Genomic DNA, 13,244 nt, shown 5'->3' on the forward strand with positions numbered 1-13,244 from the left:
GCATGAACATTTTTATAAAATTTCAACAAAAGCATTTTTTTAAAGCATGAACATTTTTTGAAAATCACAAACATTTTTTAACACCCGAATATATTTTTTAAATTTTGAAAAAAAGCATTCGCAGCATTTTATGACAACAAGAGCATTTAGGAAAATCACGGACATTTTTTGAATTTACGAATTTTTTGTAAAAATGACCATTTTTTAAAGGCAAGAACATTTTTCTAAATTTAAGAAAAAATTTTGAACATGAACTTAGTTTAAAAAAGATAAAATAACCTTGAAAAGGTAAAAAGAAACAGAAAACGAAAAAAAGAAAAGAAAAGAAAAAACGGTTCAGGGAACCTTCCAAAGCCGGCTGGCTAGAGGCGGTTGTAGGTGCAAAATCTGGGCCCGCCTATCGAGTCGCTCTCCTGTGCGAAGCGCCGGCAGTTTGATGCAGAGCGCGGCGAAAAGGGATTTCCACCAAAAGAGGACCTCCCCAAAAATACGTACAAGTCCTCCAGTTTCCAGTTCCAATTCCAAGTCAAAAGTCCAAGTTCAATCCAGCCCAAGCTGATACGGCGACCTGTACGGCCCACCATCCTAGAGCAGACAGACCACGCTACATTTCTTCTCCCACAACATTTTTTCTTTTCTCCCAAGTCCAAAGCGATCCTCCCGCACACTCGAGAATGTTCCGCAACCCGCGCCGCGCCGCCCTACTCCTCGCCGCCGGCGCCGCCGCAGCGGGAGCCGGGCACCTCCTCGACCGCGGCGACTCCGCCACGGTCGTCACCGTGTCTGCCTCCGCGCCGCTCCGCCATCTCCTGTCCACCGCCGCCACGGGGCTCTTCTCCAGCAACCCCCTCTTCGCGCCGTGGCAAGGTTCGGTTTGCTGTCGCGTCATCTGCTTGCCTGGGCTAGTTTACGGTTATCACCTACGTTAGAACAGGGTGTCATTGATTCGCGATTATCGGTAACCAGTAGTACTACATCGAATGCTTTGTGGACTGTGGTGCCAACTACCAATGGTTATTACTACTCCCTCCGTTCCAAATTACTCGTCGCAGAAATGAATGTATCTAGAACTAAAATACATCTAGATACATACATACCTGCGACAAGTAATTCGGAACGGAGGGAGTAGTTTATAAGCTAGCTATTTTTGCAACACAGAACACTTGTTGGAACAGTGACACTAGATCATCCTTGCTGATAGTTATTAGTTTCCCCAAATTGGCACTAAAGCCTGCTGTTGAGGGGACAGAGGAAGGGACGTTCATTATGCGGTGGAGACAGGGTTTGAGAGGTTTTAATTTTGATGCATAAAACCGAACGAAATGCAAAAAGAAAAACATATGATTAATTAGCTCTAAATGCAATGAATATAATCGTAACACAGTAAGCAATTGCAAGGAAAGTTTCAAAAAAATATAGTCGTTCAGATTTTATGGATGGTTAAGGTGATTAGTATCCAAGCGCAACTCATACTATTGTTTGTAGAGTGTCGATATAGACTTGCAAATGTAGAATTTCAAATGGTAAAACATATTTATGTATTTTGCTAAAAAAAATACTGTTCTAGTTCTTTGCTGGGAAAAGTGTAAGAACATTTCTCGGAAAATAAATTCTGTCTTGGGGCACAACTGTTCTCAAATGATGTGACTGTGGTTTAGCTTCTTTTCTTATCTTATATATATGTTGTCTTAGGGCAGTAAATCCCTTTTTTGTCTGCCGTCATATATCTTTTCCTTTTCTACCTTATTACGTGATGATTTCTTGAGAGTACGTAGTAAATGCTATTAATGGATGTGCAACTGTTCTGAGCGAGTAGTTTAGCTGAATTAAGGTGTTATCTGGACTCTGGATTCAACGATGTTATATATTAATAAACATAGTTGGAGACCAGTTTGGTGGAGGCCTGCATTTGGACATTAGAACACTATTTGTAAGCACATATATTTCACAGAAATGCTGTGTGTGTTACACTTTGTTTCACCCAATAATGCCTCCATATCTTGCTCTTTACCAAGAGCTTAATTTTAAAAAAAACTCATTGTATTCAAATTTTTGTGTACAGGGGGTTTTACAGGGGGTTTCCCTATACTAAACTCTTTTGCATGTGCATCGGTTCCGCCCGCAAACCTGAGCAACCATGCCTCTGGTGGAAACTCTGATGATTCGAGATGTTGCCCAGGATGTCTAGGCAGAAACTCAATTGCCAATGCCGCAGCTGCAGTTGGTCCTGCTGTGGTGAATATTTCTTGTATGCAAGGTGGGAATGTAGCTGCAACGGAAATTGTTAAAACTCATGACCAGTTTCACTAGCTATATGTTGTAAACTTGTGCAATTATTTCTGTAGGAAATGGATGGTTGCGAGAGAAGAGCCTTGGATCAGGGACTATAATAGATCCAGATGGGACCATATTGACATGTGCCCATCTTGTTACAGATTTTCAAAGCACAAAACCAGGTCTAAAGGGGAAGGTTAGTAACTTGGCACTACCAGTACTTTTTGTGTTCATCTTGTGTTATCCATTACGGCTGACATTGCTAATACTGTACAATGCTTATCATGGACAAATGAAACTAGTATTATGATGCATGGATATGACTTGTTGAAGTTCTTAAAACACTGGAAAGTCAAAACTCTAACCTGGAGCACCTGTTCCTGGGTGTAAAGGAAATAATAAATCAAAATGCTTTATGGATGTAAATGTATTCTTATGTGCTTACAAACTTTAGGGGGGGGGGGAATTAATTATGCACCTTTAGTGCTATTAATGTTTTGTCTCCTTTTTTTATGGCTTGGAAAAAATTAGCGCGCAAAACTGTTCATTTTTTATACAAATTTGACGGCTTATCAAAGACTCAAAATATGTGTGACTTTTTATACTTCCAAGTATTTCTTTAGAATTTACTGTTCATAATGGGAGCCATTTCCCCTCACTCTTAGAATATCTCTGAATTTGGAGCAGCGTTGAGCTATCAGTATAGATGTGTATATTATATGTTGGTTATGATGCTTGATAAATCTCGAATGCTAGTATTGAGGTTACTATCACTTACTATACCTCCATAGACAGTTGGTGTTGACTGTTGAGGTTGATGTGTATAGAGTATGAACAATGCTTCTCTACCTTCATCACAGTTAGTTGAGACCATCTCTTTATAATTGGTAAAGATTCACATAAATGAATTGCATATCATTGTTAGTCATAGCACCTTTTTTTCTCATTCTGTACATCGGAAGAAGAAAAATTGACATGAGAAACTTCTCTAATCTCACAAAGTGGAAGCTTTTGAATTAACTCATATTCATTGTTTCTACCTGCATCACTTTCTTTACAGAATAGGACAGATGCGTTGTGACCAATTATAACAGAATTGAAGTTAGAATATGTCTCTTGATTATACATGGATGAATGGACTGTCCTTGGTCCTTTATCATTCTTTCAAGTTATGGAACACTAGAACAGTCAATAACAGTCGATAACCCTATAAAAATGGACAGTAGTCTATAACCTAAGTACCAAGGTTGAAGTTCTGGAATTTTCTAGGGTCAAATTTGACCCAAGCCATAGTATATACAATTCAGTGTTTTTCCTAACAAATTACCACATCGTAGCTCTGCTTAAGATAGATTTTTTACTTACACTTCTATCCTCTTCCTTATACTGTTAAAATGTTGTGCCAGCATCTTGGTTCATCCAGTTAAATAGTATAAATATTTGTTTGCTTCCTCAATCTTGCCTAAAAATGGGTCAATTATAACAGGTTAGTGTGAGTTTACAAGATGGTCGTGAATTTGAAGGCATAGTTCTCAATTTTGACCACCACTCAGATATCGCTGTTCTGAAGATCAAGTCCAAGACACCTTTACCAGCTGCAAGACTTGGATCCTCATGTAAGCTTCGACCAGGTGACTGGGTTGTTGCTTTGGGCTGCCCACTTTCTCTTCAGAATACAGTTACAGCTGGCATTGTAAGGTTAAGATTTCCCTAAAACTGACCCTTTTTTGCTTTAATTTTATCTCATCCCCTGGCCATCTTTAACACTACTGGTCCACTTTTGATCCCCAAACTTGCTCTTTATTTTGCTGACTTCAATGTTCCACTTTCACCCCATTTTCCTGTAGTTGTGTTGACCGGAAAAGTAGTGATCTGGGTCTTGGAGGAATACGAAGGGAGTATCTGCAAACAGATTGTGCCATCAATATCGTAAGACCTTTGACCTCATCTTCCTGGACATGATTTTAGCGCACATCCTTCGTGCACTTGGATATTCTGATCTGTTTGGTAATTATTATGTCATTTTACTAGGTCTTGTTACCAGCCGTCACACTCTTTTTTCTTCTTCTGTGAACATGCGGAGATATGAAAAAAAAATGATTGGAAACACTAACACTGAATGTATAAATGTATTTGAATTTTTGTTGGGACAATATAGCTTTGAAAAATCATGAATTGAGAAAGATATTCCTAACTGCACCCTATCAGAATGAGGACCATGCACCAAACAGTTTTGAGGAAAACGTTATAAATTACAGTAGCAAATCTGAAAAAAGATAGTAGCAGCTTAAGCTATTTACCTACTGTGCACCTTCCTGTTGCAACGTTCAACTTTCTATTCTGATCCATTTGTCACTCGGGTGGTGACCATAGATGTCAGTATCGATTAATTTTTACCTGCTTTCTATTACGGAATTAAATTTTGTGTACCTGCTTTCTTCTTGGACTAATATTAAAGAACAGGGCAACCTTTGTTTTTGTTCAAGTTTTTCCTTGGTTCATCCATTTTGTTTTTGCCAATGTAGCCTCATATATATGTAATGCAAACATATGTGGTTTGTTTCCTTGGTGCTTTTGGTTCGGTCTCAGTTTCTCTAGGACAAACTGTGGACGCATTTGCATGCTGCAGGGTAACTCTGGAGGTCCTCTTGTGAACCTCGATGGCGAGATCATTGGAGTTAATGTGATGAAACTTAGGGATGCTGATGGTTTGAGCTTTTCAGTACCGATTGACTATGTCGTGAAAATAGTGGAGCACTTCAAGAAAAATGGGTATGCCTTTAGTCGTATGACTAAGGTTGCATTTAACTATTGCACTGTCTTGTATTTCACCTTGCCTTCGGAAATTTCTTTATTTAACTTTAGGTTATTATCTCCACTTTTGGAGTGATGTTAGAACATGCATTGTATGAGGAAGTGAAAGTCGTATGATGATGGTGTTTACGCTTTGTATATAAGAAGTTAGTTTATAGGTAGTCAGTCTGCATTTACCTTCTGTAAGTAGATTCTTTTGGATTATATACAACGCTTTGTATATAAGAAGTTAGTTTATAGGTAGTCAGTCTGCATTTACCTTCTGTAAGTAGATTCTTTTGGATTACTTAAATGTTACCACACGCATACCACCACCAAGTATAATGTTCAAGATGAAGCGTGCACACTGATACAGCGAAGTATGAGAACATACATGGCCATGCAATTACCTCCAATCTTTTTGTCTCTGTTGCAACATGCCAATGCTAGTGATACACTTGCTTCCTATTTTGTAGATATCTTATACTATAATTTACTCGTGTGGGAATCATCTTCTGTTCATGTTATTTATCATTTTGTGACAACTCAACTATTTGATGCCAAAACCATATTCAAATTATCGCCCATACTTGTACATGGTAACTTGTCCTGGTTTAGTCCACTAGGGGTAACTTAGATTGAGATACTGAAAGGTCACTTGATAAAAATGCGATTGATCGAGTTATCTAACTCTTATTTGTTTGTGTTCTACCACTTGAGTAACCCGATTAGTGATGAATGAACATCAGTATTACACAAATTTAACTGAAATCCAGTATGATGTTACTTCCTATTGTTCAATGCAGGAGAGTTGTACGCCCGTGGCTTGGTTTGAAGATGCTTGATCTTAATCCAATGGTCATTGCGCAACTTAAAGAAAGATCAAGTTCTTTCCCTGATGTAAGCAAAGGTGTGCTTGTTCCAATGGTAAGCTATTCATAATTCGTCTTGTGCCATGATGAGACGTTCTGCAGCCCAGAAGACTCACTCTTAAGTTTCTGACTGCTGTGCTCAAATTAAATTTGTCGTACAATTCTAGTTATCACAGTTCATTGCTTTTTTTCATATATTTCCTGCTCTTTCTGACCTATTATTTATTCTTGTAATTGTGACTTTGTGGTGTGCTTGAATTAAACTTGTTGTACAATTCTAATTATCACAGTTCAATGCCTTTCTTTCTTATATCTCCTGCTGTTTCTGACTTATTATTTATTCTGATTATAGTTAGGCCATGCTAAGTTGCTGATACTAGATTAGTGGATTACCAGGTTACACCAGGCTCGCCAGCCGAACGTGCAGGATTTGCTCCTGGGGACGTAGTCACTGAATTTGATGGTAAACCAGTGGAAACGATCAAAGAGGTAACTAGGGTAACCTCTGGTTATGTGGAGGTTTCTTAAATTTCTATCACTTGCAATATTCCTTATTTTGAAAGAAGTAATTATGTCATGTTAGATCGTGATATGGAATTAAGCCTGATGCTAGAATAGTGGCCTCTGGTGCCTGTTGTCTAACATGGTTCATGCGCTTCTGGGGTTATTATTCTAGTGTTCTGTGCATCAAATTCTCAAATCTCAACTCAGGGAGGGGGGAGGGGGGGGGGGGGGCAAATTATCCTTTTATTTGTGCGGATGAGTTTTTCTTTTTGAGGGATATTTGTGCAGACAAGTTAATAGAGAGTATACATTGCAGATTATTGGTATCATGGGGGACAAGGTTGGAGTGCCATTTAAAGTTCTTGTTAAAAGGGCGAACAATGTACATGTGACTTTGACAGTTACGCCAGAGGAAGCAGATGCCAGCAGGTGACCCACGATTATCTGCTTGAGGTTAATGAGCTCAGAGGAGAATTTTGCAGTACAAATATAGTTTTCCTTAAAAAATCATTTTATGCGGCCTATGGACATTCTGTTGAGTTCGATGTAGGCATGGGTAATGGGTATTCTCCTTCCTCATTGAGGGAAAGAAAAACTTACCAATAGATATGGTGGTGCAGTGTTTGACTTGACAAAATGTGAAACTCATCGAAGAATGTGGATGTGGAGTTTCGTAATCTGTAATACTTATGAACAAAATAGGCAAGAGTAGCAGTAAGGTATGTCTGCATCTTTTGATAGAACTTCTGTTTCAGAAGCATGGTAAAGGTGGGCAAGAGACTGAAACAGCAGAGTCATCGAATAATTTTTACATTCTGCACTGGCACTGGCAAAAACTTAAATGGATGCATGGTTCGCATATCTGTTTGGAAGCAATGTTCATTTTTTAGTGGAATTTGGAAGCAATGTTCTATCTGTATTTGGAAGGTTTGATTTGCCTGCTGCAAAATCAGGTTGGTACGTGGCGTCCGCCTTGCGTGGCACCCTAAAACCTAGGTCCATTTCTATTGGTTGTTAGATGCAGCATCTCATAACTTTTGGTTGAAATGTCCCTTACATGCTTCATCATAGGGGAGGGGGGTTATTTGTGCTAGATGTACGCTTTCGTCTACCTGTATCTGTATGCTATGGTGCACCAATAGTTGAATATGTTTGAGTCTCTGAATTTTTTATTTCTTTCTGCATCGTGAAGTCTGAACTAAAGTATTACAAAATCCTGCTGTGTATGGAAATCATGTACGTAGTTCTATTGCAGAGTATTGCTCACCTTGTGTGACCCGATTAATTTGTACTACATTTTATACATGTAGCTGTGAGGTCAACAACGAAACAAAATGCAATTTGCCCCAAAAAAAGAACCCCCCCCCCTCCCTTTTTTTTTGTTGAGCTGACTTGTAGGTTTATGATTGACAGGGCAATCATTTAGAGAAATACTCCTTTATGCATCTGAGGCGACAATGACACTTTTTTTTTTGTTATAGTTCTCCTTTGGGTGTGGGGGGCATTAAGAAACAGTCATGTCCGTGGCCTCCGGAGTCCCCGTTTCTAAATAAATAGATATGTCTATAAATGAGATGAAATGCAAGATTTGCATCCTCTGTCCATAATTTAATGCTTTGGAAGAGCCCAAGTGGTGTGTCATGTCAACTTATGTAGTACAGGTGTGCATGATCATTTCTCATTAAGCTTGTGTTGTGGATTGGCCATGTGTATCTGGTCGAAGTAACATGCAGATTCTTTTGGGCACAAGATTCCGAACCATGCTTGGGACTTGGGAGCGTAGGAACTCTGTCCAAATCACGTGTTCGTGAAATGTGCAGTTTCATAGTACTATTTCTGTAAATTTACATCTCATCCGTCCATCTTAGCTGCGTTTTGACATTCTTGCAGGAGAAAATTACACTTGTGGTCCTCCAAGTCTCTCGCGCGTAACACTTTCTTACAGCAACTCGAGAAACACTATAGTACGGTCTCTATATACATAAAAATACGTAACAACTATGGTCCTATCTATGGTCCCCTTGACGGTCGGTCGCTTTGGTGCTGCTGTGTGGCGCTGGCCTTCAAAAAAGACCGTGCTCCCCCCCCCCACCCCACCCCCGCGCGCCTTGCATCATGGGACCCACATCCCGGCCTTCCGTGTCGAGTAGTCAAATCGCCGCAACCTTATTCAATAAGTGAAAGCACAAGTGCTTCCTAGGTGGTTTTGATAATTGATGACAACATATCTCTTGTTGGACTAACACTTCTATCTAGCATGTTTCAGATAAGTTCAATAATGGAGTGGCATGGACTAAAGGTTGTGGGAACTCCTTCAAGATGCTAAGGACAAGGGATTGGCTAAAGCTTCAAGCTCAAGACTCTTCACTTTTACATTTTAGTGATCCAAGATCACATTGAGTTCATAGGAAAAGCCAATACTATCAAGGAGGGATGAGGTGTTGCTTAATGAGCCTATTGCTTCATGTGCTTAATGATATGCTCCAAAATCCTCAACTACTTTCCCATATCCACATATGACCTAAACCCTAAGCCAAACTCGGTCCTACCGATTCTTCCTATCCGGCGCCACCGAGTTTCACTTGTCATAAGCCACTGCCAAACCCTAATCAGCTCGGTCTCACCGATGAGATCTCGGTCTCACCGAGATGGGCTTGCAAACTCTCTGTTGCCCATTGCAATATTCTCGGTCCCACCGAGATATGCAATCAGTCCCACCGAGTTTGCTTGACCAAATCTCAGTTTCACTTATTACCCAAATCGGTCCCACCGAGTTTGAGTAATCGGTCAAACCGAGTTTTGGATTTACCCTAACCCTAGCACATCGGTCCCACCGAGTTGATCCAGTCGGTCCCACCGAAATCACTAACGGTCACTAGGTTTACATTTTCGGTCCGACCGAGTTTATTGATTCGGTCCCACCGAGATTGGAAAACTGTGTAACGGTTGGATTTTGTGTGGAGGCTATATATACCCCTCCACCTCCTTCTCATTCGATGAGAGAGCCATCAGAACACACACACCATTCCAACTCATATGTTCTGAGAGAGAACCACCTACTTATGTGTTGAGATCAAGACATTCCATTCCTACCATATGAATCTTGATCTCTAGCCTTCCCAAGTTGCTTTCCACTAAAACCCTCTTTCCACCAAATCCAAATCCTATGAGAGAGAGAGAGTTGAGTGTTGGGGAGACTATCATTTGAAGCACAAGAGCAAGGAGTTCATTACCTACACACCATTTGTTACTTCTTGGAGAGTGGTGTCTCCTAGATTGGCTAGGTGTCACTTGGGAGCCTCCGACAAGATTGTGGAGTTGAACCAATGAGTTTGTAAGGGCAAGGAGATCACCTACTTCGTGAAGATCTACCGCTAGTGAGGCAAGTCCTGTGTGGGCGATGGCCATGGTGGGATAGACAAGGTTGCTTCTTCGTGGCCCCTTTGTGGGTGGTTGCTTCTTCGTGGACCCTTTATGGGTGGAGCCCTATGTGCACTCGCGCAACCGTTGCCCTTGGGCGGAGCCCTGTGTGGACTCGCGCAACCGTTACCCTTCGTGGGTTGAAGTCTCCATCAACGTGGATGTAGGATAGTACCACCTATCCGAACCACGGGAAAAACATCCGTGTCTCCAATTGTGTTTGATCTCTCCAAACCCTTCCCTTTACATTCTTGCAAGTTGCATGCGTTACATTCCGCTGCTCATATACTCTTTGCATGCTTGCTTGATATGTATTGTGTGTGTTGAAATTGTGCCTAAACTCCTCTTAAACAGAAAAAGCTTAAAAATTGCAACTTTAGCAGTAAGTGTCTAATCACCCTCCTCTAGACACATCTACTTCTAGATCCTACAAGTGGTATCAGAGCTTTGGTCTCCATTGCCTTGATTTAATCACCATTGGAGGAAGATGGATGTGTCTACTCTAGGGAGTCTTAGACATAGAGTGCCTATTCTTGATGGAGAGTATTTTCATGAGTGGAAAAATAAGATGCTTGTAATCTTCATTCAATATCATTTGAACAAGTACATTGCTAGCCCTTGTGCACCCCATATTGATCCCTTGCATCCTACCCTAGATGAAGATATTGACATGATTCGCAATCTTAGAACTATTGAGCTCATCATTAGAGGATTGCCCAAAAATTTGATTGCTAGTTTGCCTACTCAAAATTGCGCCTATACTATATGGAAATTTCTTGAGGAAAGGTTTCCCAATCATTCCTTGAAAACTTTGGATGAAATTATCCATAAATCTATTGCCTTGAGTAAGATGAACTCTAGTGATCCTAGTTTTGGTAAATGTCTTCTTGAACTTGCCAATCTTAAGCATGCTAAAGGAGATGTTGGAATCATTAATGATATCATATTCAAAGCTATAAGAATTCATAAAAGTAACCACTTTGATCATTTATCTAATGAATTACCCTCTCTAGGAAATGATGAGTCACAAGATCATGATGAACATGAATATTATGATGATGATGATAGTGACTTTGATCTTGATGATGCAATGAAACATTTTGGTCTTATGGCTAATCTTCGGGGATATGAATCAGGAGGAAAGGAATGGGTTCTTGATAGTGGATGTACTGATCATATGACCGGAGATGAAGAGATGTTTCGTGAGCTTGCTGAAAACAACGCCCTCGAAAATATGTCACCTTTGGTGATAATTCAAAGGGTAAAGTGGTTGGCCTTGGTAAGGTGGCCATCTCACATGACAGTTCCATTCAAAATGTCATGCTCGTTGAATCTCTTGGCTACAACTTACTTTCAGTATCTAGACTTGCTGATTTCGGTTTGAATGTCCTATTTACTGAGGTAGATTGCCAAGTATTTCGTCGAGACAATCATAAAATGGTCTTTACGGGTATGCGTAGAGGTGATCTTTACATTGTCGATTTCTATAAAAAGTCACAACCTAAAACTTGCTTTGTTGCTAAATCCTCAAAAGGTTGGTTGTGGCATAGATGACTAGGTCACGTTGGCATGAGAAACCTTGACAAGCTTATTAAAGGAAATCATATCCTTGGAGTTAACGATGTCATATTTGATAAGGATAGACTTTGCAGTGCTTGTCAAGCAGGTAAATAGGTTGGAGGAAGACATCCCATGAAGAACATCATGACCACAAGGAGGCCACTCGAACTGCTTCACATGGATCTTTTTGGTCCCAATGCCTACAAGAGTCTTGGTGGAAATTCTTTTGGTCTAGTTATAGTTGATGATTTTTCAAGATTTACGTGGGTGTTCTTTCTTAATGACAAGTCGTAGGTCCAGAAGATCTTCAGAAACTTCGCTAGGAAAGCCCAAAATCAGTTTGATGTGAAGATCAAGAAGGTTCGGAGTGACAACGGAACGGAGTTCAAGAACGCAAATGTGGACACCTTTCTTGACGAAGAAGGGATTTCACATGAGTTCTCGGCTACATACACACCTCAACAAAATGGAGTTGTTGAGAGGAAGAACCGGACGCTCATCGAAATGGCAAGAACGATACTTGATGAATACAAAACGCCAAAGCACTTTTGGGCAGAAGCGGTTGAGACAGCTTGTCACGCAACAAATCGCTTATATCTTCACAAGCTACTCAGCAAGACGGCATACGAGCTCCTCACCGGTAACAAGCCTCAAGTTGGATACTTTCGAGTATTCGGCTCAAAATGCTACATTCTTGATAAGCATCGTCGTTCAAAGTTTGCTCCTAAATCTCATGAAGGTTTTCTACTTGGTTATGGATCAAACTTTCACACTTACCGTGTCTACAACAATTTCACCCGAAAGGTTGAAGAGACGGTAGATGTGAAGTTTGATGAATCTAATGGCTCGCAAGTAGAGCAATTGCCAATTGATGTAGGAGACAAAGACCCTTCAGAAGCAATTCAAGACTTGTCCATTGGCAAAATTCGTCCAACAGAGGTGAAGGATAGTACTTCATCCGTCCAAGTGGAAACTTCTACTTCACGACAAGGTGAACCAAGAATCGACACGGAAGCATCCACAAGTGGGACACACCAAGATGAAGAAAACGAGGAAGTACGTCAAGATGAACATCAACAACCTCCTTCTCCACCATGACAAGAGAACGACGACGTCAACAATGAAGAAGGCCAAGAAGAAGAACAAGATGAAGAAGATGTTCAACGAAGACCCAAGCAAAAGCTCTCACGAGTTCGAGCAAGAATTGCCAAAGATCATCCCGTCGAGCAAATCCTCAATGATATACAAACCGGGAGAATCACTCGCTCAAAAACTCGTTTAGCTAACTTTTGTGAAAACTATTCATTCATCTCTAGTATTGAACCAATGAAGGTTGAAGAAGCATTGGAAGATCCGGATTGGATAAACGCTATGCATGAAGAGCTACATAATTTTGAGAGAAACCAAGTTTGGACATTGGTTGAGAAGCCCGACAACAACCACAACATCATTGGTACCAAATGGGTGTTTCGCAACAAACAAGATGAAGATGGACAAGTGGTTCGCAACAAAGCACGTCTCGTCGCCCAAGGGTACACACAAGTCGAAGGTATGGACTATGGTGAGACGTATGCTCCCGTTGCTAGACTTGAGTCCATTCACATCTTACTTGCCTATGCTAATCACCATAATATCACCTTGTACCAAATGGACATTAAAAGTGCTTTTCTAAATGGAGAAATAGAGGAGGAAGTTTATGTCAAACAACCTCCCGGCTTTGTCAATCCTAAGAAACCAAATCATGTTTACAAACTTCACAAAGCTCTTTATGGTCTTAAACAAGCTCCTAGAGCATGGTATAAATGCTTGACCAAGTTCCTT

General features: G+C 40.5%; 1 protein-coding gene across 2 annotated transcripts; it reads left to right on the forward strand.

Annotated features, from left to right (window-relative positions):
- The first annotated feature begins 611 nt into the window (after window positions 1–611).
- Window positions 612–7,332, forward strand: LOC125550711 (putative protease Do-like 14). 2 transcript variants are annotated; one of them, XM_048713781.1, is made up of 9 exons: window positions 612–867; window positions 2,063–2,257; window positions 2,346–2,470; window positions 3,761–3,972; window positions 4,122–4,203; window positions 4,904–5,046; window positions 5,874–5,994; window positions 6,325–6,428; window positions 6,760–7,332. In XM_048713781.1, the coding sequence occupies exons 1-8, from the start codon at window positions 675–677 to the stop codon at window positions 6,385–6,387; spliced, it is 1,134 nt and encodes a 377-aa protein (XP_048569738.1). In that variant the 5' UTR covers window positions 612–674; the 3' UTR covers window positions 6,388–6,428; window positions 6,760–7,332. The 2 variants fall into 2 exon arrangements, with proteins under 2 accessions (XP_048569738.1, XP_048569737.1); XM_048713780.1 differs by having other exon boundaries at window positions 616–867; window positions 6,336–6,428.
- Window positions 7,333–13,244: the final 5,912 nt, after the last annotated feature.

This window comes from Triticum urartu, chromosome 4, assembly GCF_003073215.2.
Source record: "Triticum urartu cultivar G1812 chromosome 4, Tu2.1, whole genome shotgun sequence".
Taxonomy (NCBI): domain Eukaryota; kingdom Viridiplantae; phylum Streptophyta; class Magnoliopsida; order Poales; family Poaceae; genus Triticum; species Triticum urartu.

Coding starts and splice junctions, on each gene's coding strand:
- LOC125550711 (XM_048713780.1), top strand. CDS start 675: ATGTTCCGCAACCCGCGCCGCGCCGCCCTACTCCTCGCCGCCGGCGCC. Junction 4,204..4,903: donor CAGATTGTGCCATCAATATC/GTAAGACCTTTG, acceptor TGCATGCTGCAG/GGTAACTCTGGAGGTCCTCT. Junction 5,995..6,335: donor AAGGTGTGCTTGTTCCAATG/GTAAGCTATTCA, acceptor GTGGATTACCAG/GTTACACCAGGCTCGCCAGC.